At 42.2% G+C, this 18,472-nt stretch overlaps 1 protein-coding gene across 7 annotated transcripts in view; it reads right to left on the bottom strand.

Moving 5' to 3' along the window:
- Positions 1–18,472, bottom strand: part of CCDC62 (coiled-coil domain containing 62) — a 51,375-nt gene that overhangs the window by 18,268 nt on the left and 14,635 nt on the right. For 6 of the 7 annotated variants that reach the window (XM_072600605.1, XM_072600604.1, XM_072600601.1 and 3 more), the window contains 5 exons: positions 16,082–16,183; positions 15,050–15,221; positions 14,188–14,289; positions 2,428–2,516; positions 1,071–1,171 (listed from right to left, as the gene is read on the bottom strand). In XM_072600605.1, coding sequence (XP_072456706.1) covers positions 1,071–1,171; positions 2,428–2,516; positions 14,188–14,289; positions 15,050–15,221; positions 16,082–16,183 — 566 coding nt within the window. The remainder of the gene's footprint in view (positions 1–1,070; positions 1,172–2,427; positions 2,517–14,187; positions 14,290–15,049; positions 15,222–16,081; positions 16,184–18,472) is intronic. The other variant, XM_072600600.1, reaches the window with a different exon arrangement.

The following is an 18,472-nucleotide window of genomic DNA, read 5'->3' as shown; positions in this document are numbered from 1 at the left end:
TGATTCCAGGAGGCTCTGGGGAATCCCAAGTGAAATACTTTTTACTTATATCATTATTGTTACCAACGACAACAGAAATTAACATGGTTTAGAGCTTTGGAAAGCTCCCCAAGCCCTTTCCATCCCTTCTGTCATTGGAGTGGGATCACAACCCTGTGGGGAGCACTTAGCACAGTCCCTGGCTCACAGTCGACACTTCATCAATGTTTTACTGAATGAACAGTATCCCCACTTTCCAGATGAAGAAACTGAGGCTTAGAAAATTGCCATGTGCACGATGATGTCATTAGCATGTGTTTGTGTCTCCTAATCACATCTGCCTCCAAGGACTTCTTCTGCTACTTGAAAGCTGTGCCATCAGTCACAACCCTGTCATCTTTAATGAGCTATTAATGTCAAGGTCGTCAAATTCAGCTTTCGGAATCAAAGCAGAATTCCGGCCATCAGGGAAAAGTACAAGTTCTTGAAATTAAATGAAATGCTAATGAGGACTTAAATCACTGTACAAAAAATAAATCCCTACTATTTTAAAAATCCACTTGTTCAAAATCATCTGAGTGCATCTATGTAGCCAGTAAGACTCTCCGCAGGCGATGGCTCCCAGGGGCCCCTCCACCTCGGCCTGCCTTTGCTCTTTCCTAATGACAAACCACAGAGCCATGGACTACGTATGGATCCATGATGTAGGTCAGATGGGCATAAGAACCCCTCAGCTACAGGATGATGACCTAACAAGTGCCCTGGGTACTGGAGGCATTGGACAAAATGCCCAGGCATCAGTTTCCTCATCAGTAAAAAGGGGATAATCATCACTGAGACTGCTGTGAAGACTGCAGGAGAGAATGACGGGGAAGGGCCCAGAAGCCAGAGAGTGCTATACCAGTGGGACAGATGGTGATGTTCCTCTCCCAGACATGAACTGAAAGTCTCATCTGCTTCTGGTGGGTAAGAGAAGCCTCCTTCCCACAGCACCCAAGGAGAAGAGGAGCATAAGAAGACCCCTGATCAGCCCATGGCTAGAAAGCCCCTGGCATCCCTTCCTCAGCACTCAGATGGCATATGCTCTGTACCTAGTTTCATGAGTCCGGGACTCATCCATCCTTGAGTCATCTCTAGAATTTTCTGCAGTGAAATGAAGAAACTGCAGGTCACTTTGCTGTTTGACATATACCTGCATACAAACATGGAGAGATTACTTCATTTTTTAATCTAAAGAATGCAATGACGTCACTTCAATTTGACCCTTGGCATGTCAGACACAACTTAATAGAGTACAAATTTCTCAGTGTGATGCAGTCTCTAAACCTTCGAGTCAAGGCACAACTGCCCAGGTTAAATTCTCCAAGTGCAGGCAAACAGTCTGACTCACTGGGGCCAAGCTTAATTTTTTCTTTTCTAAACTAATCTCCCAGGCTTTGTTTCCAAAAATATCTATTTACGCACATGTACATCCATATACAATGAGAAGGTGGGAGGGAGCAGGCTGCAGCATGCTCCCACTGAGAGCTTTGCACCTTTCAGCATGCAGGCCCAGGACAAAAGGCCTGCAATGAGAGTGGTGGGCAGTGCTGCCAAAGTGTCCTGGGAGGATAGGCACTGGCATCAAGTGGATCCTCGTGGAACTGTGTCACAAGAATCAGACAGGACAAGAAGGTTCCTGTTAAAGTTAGGATCATGAGAGCAGGCAGAGAGATGTGCAGGGAAGGTGGCACATCCACATAGCTACATGCAGTTGCTACTTAACTGCCTGGGGTGCTAAAGAGTGTCCAACTTGATAGATGCCACGTGAGAGCCAGTCTGAGGAGTATTTTTGAAAGAGTAAGCACAAATCACGGTTTGAAATGGGGAGGTGAAGGGGAAGGTGGCAGGGTGGGCATCAGTAGACTCATAGCACTGACCCTGTTTAAAGAGAGTGAAAATAATGACATGAAATGGGGATCCTGCCAGCCCATTCTGCAGTGGGTACATGGAGAATAGTCTCTAAAGCCAAGAAGAGGAAGGGGAGAGTGACTGGGGATTGTGAACCTGAGAGGCTCCAGGCCCTGAGTCCCATATCAATCACCAAGGAATGTTATGAACCTCTGGGGCTACAAGGATGACCAAGATGGAGGTAGTTGATGCCCACAATTCTGAGCCCCAGAGTAGTTGCTTTATGGGAAAAGGAAGCACTTGGGTAGAACCCAATGGACCCAAGTCTGGAAAGGAGCAGATTTAGTGCCAAACGGAGGAGTGTCTGTGACTATGCTTGTGTGGGGGTCTATGCTGCATGAAGAGATTAGGTATGATCTATCTGGATGGAGAGAATACCTTCTACCCTGATATCCCTGAATCAAGACTCATAAAAAAAATCAAAGGAGAATGCAGAGACACACACACCTAATAATGACTTTAACAAAACTCTAGCCCAGATCATAGTTAGATCCGTACCTGTCTCAAATTATGAAGTTCAGTATCTGTTCGTTCTTGCTTTGATTTTGCAATATCAAGTAACTGTTCTTTCCTCTTTTCTCTCTCAACTGTTTAAAAATAAATAAGATTAAAATATTTTTTACCAGTCATATAAAAAAATATCATTTCCAGAAGTACAATTCTCAAGTCCAAGATTTCTCATTACTGAAAATTAGCCCATAAACTTCACAAACAGGATACTCCTTTTTGGCCTGCAATAGCTTAAAGATAACCCTTGACATTTCTTCTGCAGGCAATACACATCTCACAGGCAAAATCTGTTTTATCTTTGTTAAAAGCCCAGGAGAGCATTAAGGACCATGGGTTTTTTTCACCACAGACTTGGATCACTAAGGCATGAATTTTCTGACATACAGTAATGATACATTTGGCTACTCTGTGAATAAAGTCTGATCAGGTGAAGTTGGTTTTCTTCCAATGCAGGACTCAAATGTGAACACTTCCTTCTGTTCCTGAAAATAGGCCACAGGGAGTCGGAGTGATCAGTAACACGCTTCAACATCTTGTGAATGCAAGGAGGCTCACATGCTTGAGGAGCAGCTCCCAGAAGAACGGTAGCATTATCATACTGTCTTAAAAGGAAAACCAATCCAAAACATGGGGATGCGACCAATGCTTATTTGAGCAGCACAGTGGTTTGACTTGAGTTGTTGATTAGGAATTTGTCAGCATTATTATACTAACACACGGTGACATGTTGGACTTTGCATTTCTTATTAATGTATTTCGTTTTGACAAATCAATCTCTTTAGAACAAATAACCCACTCTGAAGTGCAATCCAATGTTGAAACTGTTAAGTAAATGTCCCCTTCCCCAGGCCTACTTGGATGCCTGCTCCTGGTGTGAGTGTGAACCTAGGCAGGCTCTGCCAGGCTCCCTCTTTACAGAGAGCCTTGTTACCAGGATGGCAGCCACTCCGGGCCACAGCAATCCATGAAAACTAGAAAAATAAAATCTCCCTCAGGCCTAGCAGGTCCCTTCTATTCATGCAGTGACCATAGGAAACTGTCAGAAAAAGGGGTCTCAGAGGTTAAGAATCACGTTTTTTAGACCATCCATAAATTTTAACTATTGGCCCTCTGAGTAGGAGAACCTTCCCCAAACGTTGCTAGAGGAGCTAAATGATGCCATCTTGACATTCTTGCCAGAAATGAAACCAGCAGATGAAAGTGAAGGAGGGCTACAAACAAAGTAAAAATGGAAAAAATTGCACAAAGTCTTATAACAAGCTGTTTTCTTCATTAAACACAGCAGAATCACCACACTTGGACTCTAACACAACAGTCTCTAGAGAGAACAAAAAGGTGAAAACTAGCCAGAAGAGATCTGTGCAGAAGGCAGCACAGCTGGGAGGGCACCGAGGGACAAAGGCTTGGGGGAAATAAATGCTGGACCTTGTGAAAACAAAACAGAAAGAGAATGTGAAGAGAAAACACATCAACAACATTGATCGACAAGACTAACTCTCAATGATATAACAAGAATCCTCCATACATATCTGATTAACCAACAATCAGTCAGTAAGGATTTCTTAATGGACCTGGGGACATTAGCACAAATAATGACCTATCCCCACCTAACAAGCACACATTCTAATTCAAGAAACAAGCACATATAGAAACATCTACGGCATGAATATGAAGTGAATACACCTTGCCCCTCCCAAGATAGTTAGAGAAGGAGGGCATCAGTAATTGGGGAGACCAGGGAAGGCTTGCTGCAGAATATGGGGCCTGAGCTGCATCTGAAAGGAAGAGATGAGGTCATTCATAGAGAACAAGTGGTATTCAAGAATGGATGACAGCTTTACCTTTCACAATTAACCAACAGATGTGGAGATGTAAGAGCCCACTCATTTATTGCTTGTTGATGCCAAGAAAGTATCTGAGTCAACAGAACAGTGTCTTACAGGATCTCTCTTAAGATGGCTCTCATCCATATAGCAAAACTATTTAAGGTTCCTTGGAAGGTAGAATCCTGTTTTATGACCTCTGATAATCATCAGGCAAGGTCTAAGACAAGGAGATATGTGCCTGCCAAAGGCATCTGCCACTGTGACAGAGCTCAAAAGACAAGTTGTCGATGGCATCACCCTCTAGATACTGTTATTTGGGGATGACATTGTGCTGACTGTATTAAATCCAAGACACTGTCATGTTTCCTGGAAGGGATCTGCAATCACTCAAAGGAGTCTGGCCTGTTCACCCACAAAGGAAAGATCAAATGGCTGAAAAGTTATCTACTGTTTTGGATAGATACCCACAGAGCAGGGGACAGTAACCATTTTTGTTTCGTGGACCCCTTTGACAGTCTGGTAAAGCCACTCTTCAGAATGATGCTTTTAAATGTATGAAATAAAATAAAATACATAGACAAAGGAAACCAAGTATATTAGAATATAGTTATAAAACCAGGAAAAAAAATAGAAAAAAAAATTTACAGTTCCCAGGTAAAGAAACCTTATTCTAGAGGCAGCCGGTGGTGCAATGCACAGAGCACTGGGCCTAGAGTCAAGACGACCCAAGTTCAAATCCAATCTCAGATACTTCTTAGCTGTGTGACCCTGGGCAAGCCACTTAAGCTGCTTGCCTCAGTTTCATTACCTGTAAAATGAGGATAAGAATAACACCTACCTTCCAAGGATGTTGTGAGAGATTAAATATCTATAAAGCACTTGGCACAGTGCTTGGCATATAGTAGGTGCTTAACAAATGTTTGTTCCCCTCTAAGAGTTTTTTCCTCAATATATCTGGGACAGACAGTACAGACAGAAAGCAAGCTGAGCTCATAGTGAGACAGAAGAAACAGAATAAGCTGGCTGTCTGCGGGGGCTCCTTTAATGATCCTACACTTCCCATGAAAGAAAGGCTCATTTTTTCTATATTATCACTGCACTGGTGCTGGTACACGGCAGCCAGAGAAGTAATATGACTACCTCCAAAGATATGAAAACGAGTCTCACACAGAAAGGATGGATGGAGACAGGTGAGAGGTTCGAATAGCACACAACATGTAACCAAAGGAGAATTCTCAAGGAGAATAAGAGTCAAAGATGTCATTAAAGAGCTGGCTGGTGAGAACACAATGTAGGCTCATCCTGTGACCAGAAAGAGGGAGGCTGGACAGGCAGAGGACTTTGCTACTATGCTCACAATGTCAAGGGAGGATGAGGAAGGCCTCTGGCATGTTGGATGAACCTCCCAGGGCAGCTCAGGGGAGGACATGGATGGCGTGTGATCAGAGATCTGCCTCAGTACCTGAGTAAACCAAACCTCCTTCCAGACAAGTGAATTGTGATGCAACGATGGAAGTAAAAACTGAAATAGTGCCTAAGGAATTCCAGGAGCACTATAGACATCTAAGTCATTCTTAGACTGATACGTTAAAAAATTCAAAATACAAGTCTAATATTTTTGATGACGTAACTTTCTGAAAGACTCTAAGGTAATGATATCCTTGATCTTCTAAGATCTTACACGCCCACTAATGCCCCCAGATGTTCTTCAGACAAACTGTCATCTATCCATTCTTCTGCACCCTGTGCTTATAAAGTTGATTTTTTGAAACAAAATGTAAGGCTTTACATTTACATCTACTGAATTTCACCTTGTTAGGTTTGGCTCAATCTTCTAGCCTATTAAAATCTTTTTGGATCCTGTCCTTTCCTCCAAGTTTTTGTCAGCAGCAACTGTAATGAGCACACCCTCTATGCCTGTATCCAAGTCACTGGTAAAGATGTTCAGCTGCCCAGGGTGAAGCACAGATCCCTGGGCAGCTTCCTTGGAGACCACCCTCCAACTTGACACCTGACCATTAATGATGACTCCTTCAGACAAGTCTTTCAACCACTTCAAAATCCATCTAATTGTATTATTTTCTAGCTCGTGTCTCTCCACCTTTTCCAAAAGAAAAGCACAAGCTATCCAATCAAATGCTTTGTAAAAATCAAGGTAAACTCTTTTCTATAGCATTTCCTGGACCTACCAGTCTAGTAACCCTGTCACAAAAGGAAATGAGGTTAGTCTGGCACAACCTGCTCTTCATGCTTCCCTTTGTGCTGATCACTTCCTTTTCTAAATGTTCATTAACAGACCTTTAGGAATATGTTTTAGGAGGTGGGTGCTATTATTATCCCCATTTTACAGATGAAGAAACTGAGGCAGACAGTGGTGAAATGACTTGCCCAGGATCATATAGCTAGCGCATATCTGGGATCAGTCATCATTTCACTCTCCCTGTTTGAAAGCCTTCAGAAGATGACAGAACATATTCTTTCCTCCCCTGTAAATACAACAGGGATTCAGGGGAAGGAAAAATGATTCTGTAGTCACAGGCATTTGAGGCCTCTAATTTCACCCAATGATACCAATGCTTATCACACAGCACTCATCCTGCACTCTACATTCCCACCAAACTAGTCGCTGTTTCTGGATACCATCCCCCCTTATCTGGGCTCTATTCCTTCCATACCCAGATTGTTACCTTCCCACCATGCTGAAATCTTCCCCTTTTTTAAGGCCAGCAGGAGCTGCCACCTTCTTTACGAAGTTCTCACTGATTCCTCCCAGCAACAAACAGTTTTCTCCACTTTGAGTCTTTCACCCCTCCCTGTTTGGATATCTTCTATCCTGGTATGTTATAATTTGGGTTAGAGCTTCTTGTGCAGAGACCGTATCCAGTCTCTTTTTGCATCTCTAGAACCTGGCACCATACATTTAATCCAAAAAACTTTTAAAGTGGTCAACTGAATTCTAATGCAAATGTCTGTAGTGAAAAGTAAAGTGAAATGAAAATGTCTACAGTAAATATAATGTTTTTAATAAAGAGTTCAATTGAATTAAGGGAAATGCAAACACCTGTGAATGGCCCCAGCAGCTCCAGCTGGTGGGAATTAGGGGATGGCCACAAGACCAAAGGCTGTTTGTCAACACTCATCCAGGTCACCATACTCCTGACCAAGTGCTCCTGGCTCTCTCTTGACCAGAGATGATCAAATATGCCCTTAGTTCATCTGAGCTGACCAAGCACACTCTGAGCTCCCCCACCTAACCAAGTTCACCCTGGGCTCTCCTGACCTGACCTGACCTGACCAAGAGGGTCCTGGGCTCCCTGACCTGACCAAGAGGGCCCTGAGCTCCCTGACCTGACCAAGCACAACTACACTCTTCTGACCTGCAGGTGCAGTGTCACCTTTTCACTAGTCAGTGACTCTAGCAAGTCACATGACCTCAACTGCTCAGTCCATCTCATCCAATAAAGAGAGTGGCCTCTGGTGGTGGAGAACTCTGTCTTTTTTCTCTCTCTCTAATTTCTCAGTCCATCAGCTCAGGATAATTTCGGTGCTTTCAACGATGCCAAGCTGCTCTCTGCCCACCATACCCATGGTTTTCACACCGAGACTCTCCCCATGATGTTCAATGACTCCAGATCTCAGAGTAATCACAATTGCGGGTGACCCAAAAGACAAAAGAGAGACACGAGATAGATACAAGTGAGGAGGCTCCAGCCCGTTCCCAGGCCTTCTTATAAATGAGAGGTAATGTAAAGGCAGCATCCAACCAGAAAAGGAAGAGGCAGGTCACAGAGTGAGAGGGAAGGCCTGTCTGGAATAGGAACACACCCTCGAGACAAGTTTCAAGCACCCACCAGAGGACTCATGGAGTGACATGAACAAGAACCATACTGAACACGGAAGCAAGAGGTCACACGGATCAGATCACAGGTGCACTGATAAAGGATCAATTCATAATTAGCATGCCTACAGGGGTAAAGAAGACAGATAAAAGAGGAGCATACTATAAGCACATGAGTACTGCTAACCTAATAAAATGTGTTCTAACCTGCCCGTGTAAAAATGTTTGTACTATGTGCACTTAATATTTGTAATAATATTGAAAAGACTAGCAAGGGAATATTTTTCAATTGTTTAAAATGATTTTAACTTTGGAATTTTGTTGTGAGGGAGGGGATTCCACTATTTTTTTAATTACACATCTTTCACTATTTACTTCAAAAGATCTGAAATTTCATCCATGTGGACCTCTCTGGACTAGGTACCAACATGGGTGATGCTTCCTCCACCAAGGATTTTGGGAGCCCTGCCCCCACCAATGAATCATTTGATAGGTTGTATCCTGGTGATATATGAGGCTGGTTCCAGAATTACAGAATTTCACAACTAAAAGGGCCAGACCTCAATGGTCATGATCCCAAAGGAATCCCTGACACGAGACATCAGACAAATAAATGGTCATCCAGTCTCTACTTGAAGATTTTCAATGAGGTGGAGGTCCCTAAGGCAGCTCCTTCCACTCGGAAACATGTCTCCTTGGTAAGAAGCTTTTCTTGCCACCCAGTCAAGATGTGCTTCCTCACTTCTACCTCCTACTCTGCTCTCTGGGGCCAAACAGTAGACCTTCTTCCATGTTCCAGAATGTTCTTCCACACTAGGGTCATTCAAACACTAAAAGACAGTTTTCCCATTCCCTTTCCCTCTCTCCCAGGTCCTCTGCTCTGCAGGTTAAATACCCTCATTTCCTTCAACTCATCCTCATATGACCTCAAAGCATTTTGCCGTTTGGTTTTCTCTCCAGCTTATAAGTAAGTATCATTCTCTGTTTATGAAACCTTCAAGCTGCATTTGCCTTCTTGCCCGCCATTTTACCCTACTGACTCATAATGAATTTGCAAGTTCGTTAGAACTCCCAGATCTTTTTCCAGACAAGCCAAATTATACTGCCGTCCCAAACTGCTCTTATGAGGATTTTAAAGTTCAAGTATAAGACTTCATATTTGTTACTATCAAGTTACTCCTGATGACAACTGGCCCAATGCTACAGCCTCTCAAGAAATTGTAGGATCCTGACTCTATCATCAAGTGGGGTCAGCTATTTTTGCCAGGTCTGTGTCATCTGCAAATTTGATAAGCATGCTATATATGCTTTAGTCCAGGGGTGGGGAACCTGCAGGGCCACCACATGTATCCTCGAAGCCACATGTTCCCCAGCCCTGCTTTAGTCCAAGTTTGGATAAAAAATAAAACATTAAACTATACAGGGTTAACTATACAAGGAACTCATAAACTATGCAGGATTACAAGGTTGCCATAATTTTAACCCCAGAAATCATTGCTTCTTTCCTGTTGGCAAAAATAAGCTCAAGAATGAAATTCCTCTTTGTGGATTAAGCAGAAATTCCCCTGGGGGGTTCCACCAGTGATTGCCTTCCAAACTGACAGGTGATCATTAATGACTTCTCTCTAAGCTCAGTCATCCAATCAATTTCAAGCCCAGCAGACATTACAGGGCCCACATTATATTAGCTAATTCACACCTCTCTCTCTTTTCCACAAGAACAAAGTGAGATACTTCAGTAAATACTTTTAAGTAAACTCCTATCTACAACAGTCCTCTGAACTATCAGTATAAGAAACCTGTCAAAAAAGGAAAACAAGGTTAGTTGTTCATGACCTGTCCTTGGATCTATGTGATCATCGCTTCTTTTTCTAAATGGTCATTAACCTTGACTTTAATAATATATCCCAGAATTTTCCCCAAAATTGAAAGCAAGTGCACTGGTCACTGTACGCTTCTTTTCTGAACATCAGGCTAACCTCAGCCCTTCTCCTGGCCTATCATGCCCTTCCAGCTTTCTATGAGCCTTTAAATATCAGTGGTAGTGGCCCAGAAACGGCAGCTGCATATTCTTTCAATACTCAAGGCTGTAGTTCATCTGGGCCAGATGATTTGAATTCATCAAGGACAGCTATGTCCTCTCTTATCTCCTTACTTTTCTTGGGTATCAACTCCCTATTAGCCTTTTTTGTTCTGTCCTTGCCCATCCAAAGGTCACTCTTCTTGGTAGAGAAAACAAAAACAAAATCAGAATAGTGCAGTTCAGCCCTCTCTCTGACAAGTCTGCCTCTTCCTTGAGCCTCCATTTCCCGACAGAGCTTTGTGGCCCCCCTTTTGGTGGTCCCTGGCTGTGTTCAGCGACTTCGGAGCCCCAGAATACCTGCCATGCTCTTACAGCACCGTGCCACAGACGTTGATTTTCCTATTCTCTTACTGAACACTGTTTCTGCCTTCTGTATTTATCTTTTTAAAACCCACGCTAGGTGATGAGTTCCCCGGGCACCCACATCATCGTCTAAAAATAGCTAATGGTTTTCTCCCTCATTAAAAACCATTTTCCTTTATGTGTACAACATCTCATTCTAGAGAGCTTCTAGGTCTCCAAACCTGACTTCCCCTGCAGACCTCTGGACTCATGACAATTTACTTATCTTTTCTCTGAATTGTTTGAAGTAAGTTTGCACAAAGCTGCACATTAAACTAGGCCTAGCTCTCCCTTCCTTCATGATTACCAATCCATGAGTTACCACTTCTCCCCAAAGTTTCTGCAGTTTCTTCCCCAGAAACCACTTCTGCCCTGTTGGCTAAACATAAGCTCAAGAATCAGATTCCTCCTTGTTGATTTCTCTGCCACTTGAACAATAAGATCATTTTATTAGGGCAATGCAAGAAATCATTAGCTCCTTTGATTTCGGCAGAACGAAAACTCCAAGGACTGGATGAGTGAACTCTTCCCTCATGTGATGCCTCTGTGCAGACTCGTGATGTTTCCCAAACTGCCTCACTGCTTTCCTTTTTCTATCCAGGTAGCCTGGAGAAGTTCTGAATGCTGTGGATAAGTTCACTTACCTTGGTAGTACACTTTCCGGGATGTACACATTGAAAATGAGGTTGACACACACATTGCCAGAGCTAGTTCAGCATCTGGGAGGCTCTGAAGAAAAATGTGAGGTTGGAGAGGTATTAGATTGACTACCAAGCTGAAGGTCTACAGAATCGTGGTGCTGTCCTCATTGTTGTATGCCTGTGAAACCTGCACAGTCTACCAGTGCCATGCCAGGAAACTGAATAGCTTCCATTTGAATTGTCTTGGGAAGATTCTGAAGATCACCTTGCAGGATAAGGTACCAGACAGTGAGGTCCTTACTTGAACTAAACTGTCAAGCATTCAAACTATGTTTCAGAAGGCACAACTCTGATGGGCTGGCCATGTTGTTTGAATGCAAAACATACACTTGCCAAAAAGATTGTTTTATGGAGAACTCACACAGGGTATGCATTCACATGGTGGTCAGAAGAAGCAATACAAGGACACTCTCAAGATCTCTCTCAAGAACTTTGGAATTGATTTGTGACATGGGAGACACTAGTACAGGAAAGCTCAGCTTGGCGTACCCACATCAGAAAGGGTGCTGTGCTCTATCAGCAAAGCAGAATTGAGATAGCACAAAGGAAACGTAGGATGCACACATTTAGAGTATCCACCTCAAATGTTCACACAGACTATTTGTGCCTGACCTGTGGTAGAGCATTCTGAACTCGTATCAATCTATGGTCTGATCAGCCATAGTAGGACACATTGAAACGTGACTCTAGCACAGTGATGTCATTTTGGTCCTCTTCAAGAATGAAGAACAACAGCCAACCAAGGCGGTACTCTACAATATATACCAATGACAAAACTACTTTTGCTTCTCCCTCTACTGCAAGCAACCAAGTGGTCTCCACCACATGCTTCCCCTCTCTGGGTTCTGAATTTCTTCATATGGGTACACTTTAATACACCTTGCTAATTCCCAATCTCTTTTCCCTAGCATGTTTCTTTCAAATCACATAAGCCTACTGGGGTCATATGGTCTGATCCCACTGCAAAGTTATCACCTAAAATTAAATCCTCTGGTTCATTTTTGACCATTGGCTACACCTGGCACGTTTGTGGCTAGACATTTGAGGATTCGAGTTTCACCATTTGAACTTTGTCTCCTGTGAACTTCTGGATGTCTTAGCTATCATCCTTCTTCTTCTGCAGTTGCTCTCAATGGCGTCTACTTTGGAGTACACACACAGGAAATTTCCTCTCCTCTTCTGCTCCTTTTTAGAGAAAAGAATGGATTTGCAAGATATTAGGCAAATACATTCTTACCAAAATATGTTAGCTGTATTCCATCTGTGGCCAGGAAGTCCTTATATTGTAAGCCTTGATCCCTAAGTTCCATTTTCAGGCACCAACTCAACTAGCTGTTCACCTCCCAAATCCATTTTTCTCTTTTTGCAATCTTAGCCTTTAATGGAAAGCAGGGAGGAAAATACCACTCATGCCTGAGGGTTTTCAGTTTCTTGTCCGATATTTTAGAATTTTTGGCATAATGCTTCTAACTTCTTTCTAGCAGAATTATTTATGCCTACATAAATCACAAAAAGGGTAGCAGTCATCTGATTGGACAAGTCTTGGTAGGTTCTCAGTTATGTCTTGGACACATGGAATGTCTCTTCTCACCAACTGGTCTCACAGAGACATACTGCTACCTCCCTCAACAAGGAGTAACCAAGCGCCCCTGGTCTTCTCTTCTCATCTTTCCCAGTGATCTCTTACCAAGTGTCTATTGTCACACCTTGCAGGACAAGCAGCTTCTCATTTCCCAAGGCACTCCACTTCCTCCTGTCGAAGAAGCTCCAGTTTCTTTATTGGCTCAAATGTTCCACCACCAGGTGCCATTCTATTCTCTGACCTTCTGGCACAGGGCTAGTCTCTCTGGTGTCACTTTGGGTCTTTCCTCAGCCTTAGAGATATCAATGCTACTCCTCCAGGACTTTTAGGAACATTTCATTATCCCTCACAACCTAGAGCACAAGGAGGCATTTCTTAATCTTCTCACCTTCTACTTTGGAAGGGAGACCATTGTGCACTTTGCACAGAGTAAAAATGCCAATCAGCGCAAAGCTCTCCTTTCTCACTGGTAGTAAGAGCCTCGGTCTTTATCTTTCAAACTCCTCTGGGTGAGGACAACTCTGTAACGTCTATTTATTATCTTTAACCCCCTAAATAGCACAGCCCACTTCCTTTCCCTCCTCTCAACAACTGGACAGCCAGCACTCCCAAACCTCCTCTCCCTTCTTGCATTTGTGTTACTGATGTGTTTGACTCACCTTTCCTTCCTTACCTTGCCTTTTTGATGTCTTCTTGGCTTCTTCTCTGGATGCTCATCCTCCTCTTCAGGCTTTTCTTGTCAGTCTTTTCCCTCATCCTTCAAAAGGAGCCAACCGAGCTCTTCTCAGCTGTCTCATTCTACAACTTGGCTTGTTCTCCAACTTTTTCTCAGGTTTTCTCCAATGTCTTCTCCCCAAATCCAATCTCTGGCCATCTTCTCAAGTCTAAAATCATCCAGATGGCCTTCACAAAGTCCTCCTCCTCCCTCTGAGTCAGCTCAAGTCTCCAGCCCCTTGTGCCGCACACACTCCCCCTTCAGAAGCCGGAAAGGATACTCCTTCCTCAGGTAGAAGTCACACCCACAGTGCACCACTGGACCTATTCTGGAAGCCTCACCTGCTCGGTAAGACTTTTCAACGATCTATGCTCAGTTAGCACAAGAGAATCAAGGGCACCGTCCATACCACGAGGATGCATCAGCGTATGCATCCATAGAGGTGTCCATCACTACTGACGAATGTCCATATTTAACAAGAGAAAAGACTAAAAGGGCTTAAAAATTATATTTTGGGGAGAGGTGCATCTTCTGACATACTACAGGAATGTAACTAACACTAGACAAGAACACGACAAAAGTTCACTGCACACACATGCCTAACTGCATCAAATATACCAAGTAAAAATAAATGCTATTTGAACAAGCTGCCCACACTTACCAGTAAAGACCAACTCATCATGAAGATAACTTTTCTCTTGTTTGAGGCGAATAATTTCTTCTCGCTGCTCATTATTTTCAGTTGTCTTTTCATTCAGGTCATCTTTAATATAAATAGGAAGAATCTATTCTTTGAATTACACAGAAGCACTAGTACCAAGAGTACTATTATTTAAAATCTTTTCCTATCTTTTGATATCATTAGAGGAGAGATAATGTACTACTTGAGAGGAGAGATAAAGTACTACCTACTTGGCCTTCCTGTGACTACAATTCCCTACCTCAACACAATGACTGTGATAAGGGTTTGATATGAAATTTCAAATGGGGACAGTCCTTGTAAGTTTCCATGTGTGGGCATGATCAACTCTGCTCAATACTGCTTACGACCATAAAAGGTCTGACCCTTGACCTGCTCTCAATCTGCTCCCATCTACTGCGGCATCATTTTGTATGAATAACAGGAATATTCTGGGCTAAGAATTAGGACAGTGACAGAGTTGAGGTTAGGAAGCACTTCCAAGGCCTGAATTACATGTATTAAGACTGTTCATAAGGCCTAATTAAGATCTTAGCTTTTTAAATCACACAAAATAGGAAAAGATAAAAATAGGCCAGAAAATCCACAAGGTCTCTGCAGGTAATTCAAGCATGGCAGCTAAATATACATTAAGATGAGCTGTAAAAATAGTTTCTCGTTTGCTAGAAGAATGGACAGTTGCTAAGGAAAACTTCACTTAGGCTACATGTGCAAAAGGCTTTGGTTTTTTAAAGAGCTTCTCAACATGAAAACCACCTTAGGAACACTCTTCTCAATACACAAAAGCATGGAGGGCATAGCATCATGTAATTCTGTTCCTCACCTTTTAGTTTATTGACTTCAAACTTTAGCATTTTCATTTTCTGCTTACAGTCTTGCTTTTCCTTGATAATGCAGGACTCCACCATTTTGGCATCATGTAAGGCATGTTCTAGCATCTTAAATTTACTTGAACAGTCTGTAATATGATTGATTGCCTCCACAATATCTTTGTCCTGCAGATCAGAAATGGAAACATTTCAATTTACTTACCTTTACATTAACCACACACAGAAAACCAAAGCAGGAAAAAAATGCCCTAGGAAACATGATCATAGATTGAGAGATGAAAGAGACCTTTCAGGTTACTGAGTCTGCTCTCCTCCCCACTATTCTACAGCTGAGGAAAAGGAGGCACAAAAAGGTCAAAGGACTTGTCCAAGGTCATACAGCTAATAGTAACTGAGGCTGTATTTGAACTTGTCTCCCTGGGACTCCCAGTGGGGCATGCTCCCCACTGCACAGAATTGCTGCTTAAGCAGGCAATGTATTTACAGAGAGACTAATACAACTAATTAAAATCTTTATAAAGTAATTAAAACATTTAGGTAGAATTCTTTCCTAAAAGTTATCATTGTTTAAATTTTGGAAAAACCATGAAGTTTACTTGTATTCATATAGACATGCCCACAGAAATTCAATTCAAAATATACATAAGGTCATTTCTCAGGAGAGGATGCTTGGAAAGGGGGTGACCAAAAGGAGCTTTAAAGGAAGCTGGGTTAAGTTGGTTTTAGATTTAGACATGCCAAACCTTTCTTGGAAATACTAATTGCTGATTGAGTTATGTATGACAGCTTTTCACCTAGACTTTATGAGTAAACTCAGGCCCAAGGCCACAGCAGCCCCCAGGAGAAAATTGTTCTTTAGAGTTCAGTGAGTGGCCAGTGTAACAGAACTGGCCTGAGGGTCAAAAGGAGCCCTGCAAAGTGCCCACTAGGGAAGTACACTGCAAGTAAATGCACCAGTTACTTAACTGTTTATTCAAGGTTCTCATAAAGCCTAATAAAGATATCCAAGAAAGCTTGTGTGTTACCTTAAGCTTGATCATTGTAGACAGCGCCTGTTCTCGAGCTTGTAACTGTCCTACCTGTGCTGAAAGTTCCATCACTGAGTTGTTGAGACATCTGTTTTTTCCCTACGAGAAGAGAAAAAGATGTTTGGCACATTCTGTCTGTACTACCAGAACTCCCATTAGGACAGGAATCTGGCTTCGTTTCATTTCCTCGCTGGTGACTTACATCTGTCTAGTGTGACAGTAGGCTAAACAAGCATCCATTAAAAAAAATATTTTTCAAGCAGAATCTCCCAGTCTTGGGTCCAGCTCACCCCTTATAAGATAAGCTGCTGTTACGCTGGCCCTACTGAGCCAGCCCCTTGACCTAAGTGACCTTTGATGACGAGTTTTCAGCCTGTTCCATTGATTACACTACTTTAAACTGTTCCCCACCTGGTGTGATTCTCCACACAGAGGAAGGAATGTCTGAAGTCATCAGCATCCTTTGGTTTGTTTTTTATGTCCGGCTGACAGAAGGTAAAGAACATCTGCCAGCAAATCAGGAGACCTGGGTTCTCAGCCTTATCTCTTCTGGTCAAATCATTTCTTCTCTGGGCCTCAGTTCTCTCATATGTAAAATGAGAAGGTTGGACTAGATGATCTCTCAGATCCTGCTCAGTTCTGATTCTACTACTTACTAATGTGCTGTATCAATGACACCAAAGGACCATACAGCTTGCAATTTAACTTGAATGAGTACATGATTTGGCTTGTTAAAAAAGCACAGTGACCCAGCAAAACTGAGTACAATACTTCAAGGGGAAAAAATGGTCATTCAATGAAACAGAGGACTTACAAACATTCTTGATAAAAAGACCAGAGCTGAATAGAAAATTTGACTTTCAAACACAAGAATCAAGAGAAGCATGAAAAGGTAAACAGGAAAGAAAAATCATAAGGGACTTACCAAAGTTGAACTGTCTATATTCCTACATGGAAAGATTATATTTGTAACTCTTGAAACTTTTCTCAGTATTTGGGTAGTTGGAGGGATTATACATACATACATACATGTATTTATATATATATATATATATATATATATATATATATATATATATAGAGAGAGAGAGAGAGAGAGAGAGAGAGAGACAGAGAGAGAGAGAGACAGAGAGAGACAGAGACAGAGACAGAGACAGAGAGCACAAAGTGAGTTGAATAGGAAGGGATAAAAGGGATAAAAATAAAATTAAGGGGTGAGAGAGGAATATATTGGGAGGTGAAAGGGAGAAATGGAATGGGGCAAATTATCTCTCATAGAAGAGGCAAGACAAAGCTTTTTCAATGAAGGGGAAAAGGGGGGAGGAGAGAGAGAAAAAGTGACACACTCTCATCACATGTGGCTTAAGGGGGGAATAACATGAACACTCAATTTGGTATGCAAATCTATCTTACACCACAGGAAACTAGGGGAGAGGGGGATAAGTGGGGTGGGGGATGATAGAAGGGAGGGCAAATGGGAGGAGTTGGTAATTAGAATTAAACACTTTTGGGGAGAGACAAGGACAAAAGAGAGAATAGAATAAATGGGGGGCAGGTTAGGATGGAGGGAAATATAGTTAGTCTTACACAATACGACTATTATGGAAGTCTTTTGCAAAACTACACAGATATGGCCTATATTGAATTGCTTGCCTTCTCGGTGGGGATGGGTAGGGAGGGAGGAAGGGAGAGAAGTTGGAACTCAGAGTTTTAGGAACAAATTTTGAGAACTGTTTTTACATGCAACTGGGAAATAAGAAATACAGGTAATGGAATATAGAAATCTGTCTTACCCTACAAGAAAATAGAGGAGATGGGGAAAAGGGAAGGGAGGGGTGTGATAGAAGGGAGGGCAGATTGGGGGAAAGGGTAATCAAAATGCACAGTGTCTTGGGGTGAGGGGAGAGATGGGGAGAAAATTTGGAACTCAAACTTTTGTGGAAATGAATGTTGAAAACTAAAAATAAATAAACATTAAAAAATGAAATAAAATCTTTTAAAAAAAGAAAAAACACAACAAACTTACTTCCAAAGACAGGTTATGGTAAAAATGGATATCTTGACTATGAGATGTTTAGTTTTTTGGAGCATTAGTGGAGGCACAGCAAAAGAGTGTGTGGTTTTCCTCCAGCATCATAATGTACTTACACTTAAATATTTTTCTACCAAAATCATTTTTGTAAAGCTGTCTGTGTTTTATGTGTGTTGTTACTTGTGGTAACAAGTGTGATCTTTATTTTAGAAAAAAAAAGATAAACTCCCTATGATGCTCTAACTAGAAGAGCTTATAAAGCATTAGCCATTTAAGACTGTTCAGAATGGTGCTGTGAAGAGGGAAGAAAAGAAGGTCAATGGAACTTTGTGTCGCTGACACTGAGTGTAGGCATT

This window comes from Notamacropus eugenii, chromosome 4, assembly GCF_028372415.1.
Source record: "Notamacropus eugenii isolate mMacEug1 chromosome 4, mMacEug1.pri_v2, whole genome shotgun sequence".
Taxonomy (NCBI): domain Eukaryota; kingdom Metazoa; phylum Chordata; class Mammalia; order Diprotodontia; family Macropodidae; genus Notamacropus; species Notamacropus eugenii.
The sequence above is the reverse complement of the archived record's forward strand: the minus strand, read 5'-3'. Positions and strand labels throughout refer to the sequence as shown.